This window comes from Otolemur garnettii, unplaced genomic scaffold (assembly GCF_000181295.1).
Source record: "Otolemur garnettii isolate 467f Iridium unplaced genomic scaffold, OtoGar3 scaffold00233, whole genome shotgun sequence".
Lineage (NCBI taxonomy): Eukaryota > Metazoa > Chordata > Mammalia > Primates > Galagidae > Otolemur > Otolemur garnettii.
In genome coordinates this window covers 580,832-584,069 of record NW_003852628.1, presented here as the reverse complement: position 1 = coordinate 584,069, position 3,238 = coordinate 580,832, and the positions used below count along the sequence as shown (strand labels likewise).

The window sequence follows — 3,238 nt, the reverse complement described above, 5'->3', positions numbered from 1 at the left end:
TACGACAACCTCTAACTCTTAGGCTCAAGTGATCCTTTTGTCTCAGTTTTTCTATTTTTAGTAGAGAACAGGGTCTTGCTTTTTGCTCAGGCTGGTTTCGAACTTGCGAGCTCAAGCAGTCCACCCACCTTGGCCTCCCAGAGTGCTAGGATTATAGGCGTGAACCACTGCACCCACCCATTCAACTCTTTTAATAGGTTCTTTTGATAAACAGAAGTACTTTTAATTTAGTCCAGTTTCTCAATTTTTTATTAGGGTTAGTGGGTTTATGTTTAAAAAATTTTGCCTGCTTCAAGATCAGGAAGCTATTTCCTGCGTTTCCTTCTACAAACTTTATTGTTCTATCTTTCACATTTAGATCTGCAGTCCATCTAGAATTAACTTTGGTGTGTGATAGGAGGTAGGGACAGGGGTTCAATTTTTTTTCCATATGGATGTCTTATTGACTGAGTACTATTTATTTATTTATTTTTGAGACAGTCTCACTCTGTCACCCTGGGTAGAGTGCCGTGGCGTCATTGTAGCCCATAGCCACCTCAAACTCTTTTTTTTTGTTTCTTTGTTTGAGACAGAGTCTCACTATATCACCCTCGGTAGAGTACTGTGGCATCACAGTTCATAGCAACCTCAAACTCTTGGACTTAAGAGATTCTCTTGCCTCAGCCTCCCAAGTATCTGGGACTACAGGCGCCCGCCACAACGCTGGGCTGTTTTTTTGTTGCAGTTGTCATTGTTTAGCTGACCCAGGCTGGGTTCGAACCTGCCAGCCTTGGTGCATGTGGCTAGCGCTGTAACCACTGAGCTATGGGCACCAGCCTCAAACTCGTGAGCTCAAGTGTCCTCTGGCCGCAGTCTCCCGAGTAGCTGGGATGATAGGTGCCTGCCAGTTTTTCTATTTTCTATTTTCTATTACCCTGTCCTGCTCTTACTCAGTCTAGTCTTGAACTCCTGTGCTGGAGCAATCCACCCACCTCAGCCTCCCCAGAATGCTGCGCCTACAGGTGGGAGCCACTGCCCTCACCTCCCAGAATCCTTTATTGAAAAGAAACTCTGTCAGGCATGGTGACATAGGCCTGTAATCCTAGCATTCTGGGAGGCTGACGCAGGTGGATTGCTTGAGCTCACGAGTTCAAAACTAGCCTCAGCAAGAGTAAGATCCCCCCCCCCCCGTCTCTAAAAATAGCCCAGTGTTGTGGTGGTTGCCTGTAGTCTCAGCTACTTTGGAGACTGAGGCAAGAGGATTGCTTGAGCCCAAGAGTTTGAGGTTGCTGTGAACTATGATGCCATGGCATTCTACGGAAGGCAGCAAAGTGAGACTCTAGCTCAAATAAAAGAAAAAGAAAAAGGAGACTCCCTGCTAAAGTGCAGTGCCTTCATCACCATCAGCTGGGCACATGTCCATGTGTGTCTGTGGACTCTATTTTATTACATCCATCAGTTATATTTGTCCATTCATTTATTTTTATTTTTTTAGAGACAGAGTCTTACTTTGTCACCCTGGGTAGAGTGCTATGGCAGTCACAGCTCACAGCAACCTCCAACTCCTGGGCTTAGGCGATTCTCTTGCCTTAGCCTCCTGAGTAGCTGGGACTATAGGCGCCCACCACAACACCCAGCTATTTTTCTTTGTTGTTGCAGTTTGGCCAGGGCCAGGTTTGAACCTACCACCCTTGGTATATGGGGCCAGTGGCCTACTCACTGAGCCATAGGCACCACCCTGTCTATTCGTTTTTTTCTGAAACAGAGTCTTATTATGTTGCCCTTGGTAGAGTGCTATAGTGTCACAGCTTATAGCAACCTCAAACTCTTGGACTTAAGTGAATCTCTTGCCTCAGCCTCTCAAGTAACTACAGGTGCCCGCCACAATGCCCGGCTGTTTTTTTATTGTAGTTGTCATTGTTTAGCAGGCTGGGCTGGGTTCAAACCCACAGCCCCCTATCCACTGAGCTATAGGCACTGAGCCAGTATTTGTCCATTCTTGTGCTATGCGGTAGCTTTATGGTATGTCTTGATATCAGGAAGTATAAACCCTCCAGTTGTGGGGTTCACAGTATCCTTCATCATGTCCTCTGTATGCTTAGGACCTACTTGGAGGAGGAGCTGGTGAAGGCTCGAGAACGACCCCGGCCCCGGAAGGACATGTATGAGAAGATGGTGGCTGTGGACCCTGGGGCCCCCACCCCTGAGGAGCATGCCCAGGGCGCAGTCACCAAGCCCCGATACATGCAGTGGAGGGAGACCATGAGCTCAACCTCTACCCTAGGCTTCCGGATTGAGGGCATCAAGGTGAGAGCCCAGAGTTGGCTGGCCTGTCACAAGAAAGCTTGGAACTGGTTCTGAGGCATGGCTTCTTGGGGAATGTAGGTATCAGGGAAAGCTGGAAAGAAGTTAGATCTGGGGAGAGCATGAGAGACTGCAGAGGACCAAAAGGCCAGGGCCAGGGAGGTCCCACTTCTTTCAACCTCACAGGCACCAGAGCCCAAGTTTTATTTTTCCATTTACCTGAGCATCTCCTGATTCCATCTTCTTTCCCTCATGTGGCCATGTCCTAGTCTAGCCCCATGTTCCCCGCCCAACCTCTCTGGGCTCCTGGGCCCTGGTCTCACTCCAGGTAAGAGCTGCAGGGATCCTTGTCCCTCAGCAATGGAGAAGGTTTCTCTTCTTTCTTGCATTCTCTATTGTTTTTGTTGTTATAAGTAATTGTTTGCCTAACTAGTCACATAGTTCAGAAATCAAAATAGTAGTGTAAAAAGGCATACAAGGAGAAATTTTCTCTCCCAACTCTTTGCAGTCTGTCCCATTCTATCTCTCCACCCACTGCCTGATTATAGCCAATCACTTTATTGGTTTCTTGTTTTCCTTTTCCTTTTTTTTTCCCTTTTCCTTTCCTTTTTCTGAGGCAGAGTCTCACTTTGTTGCCCTTGTGGTGTCATAGCTCACAGCAACCTCAAACTAATTCTCTTGCCTCAGCCTCCCAAGTAGCGGGGACTACAGATGCCAGGTTTAAAATAGCCACTAACAATGCCTGGCTATTTTTTTTGGAGAGGAGGTCTCACTTTTGCTCATGGTGGTCTCAAACTCCTGAGCTTAGGCAATCCACCTGCCTCAGCTTCCCAGAGTGTGGGATTACAGGCATGAGCCACCATGCCTGGCCATTGTCCTTTCTCCTTTCAAATTTTGCTTCCTTGGGGAAGCCCTCCCTGATTTCCACCCTACTATATCCAGGCTTTCTCTCTGC

At 47.5% G+C, this 3,238-nt stretch overlaps 1 protein-coding gene across 1 annotated transcript in view; it reads left to right on the top strand.

Moving 5' to 3' along the window:
- Nucleotides 1-3,238, top strand: part of ITPKC (inositol-trisphosphate 3-kinase C) — a 23,627-nt gene that overhangs the window by 12,102 nt on the left and 8,287 nt on the right. The window contains exon 4 of the mRNA XM_003802099.3: nucleotides 2,082-2,286. Coding sequence (XP_003802147.1) covers nucleotides 2,082-2,286 — 205 coding nt within the window. The remainder of the gene's footprint in view (nucleotides 1-2,081; nucleotides 2,287-3,238) is intronic.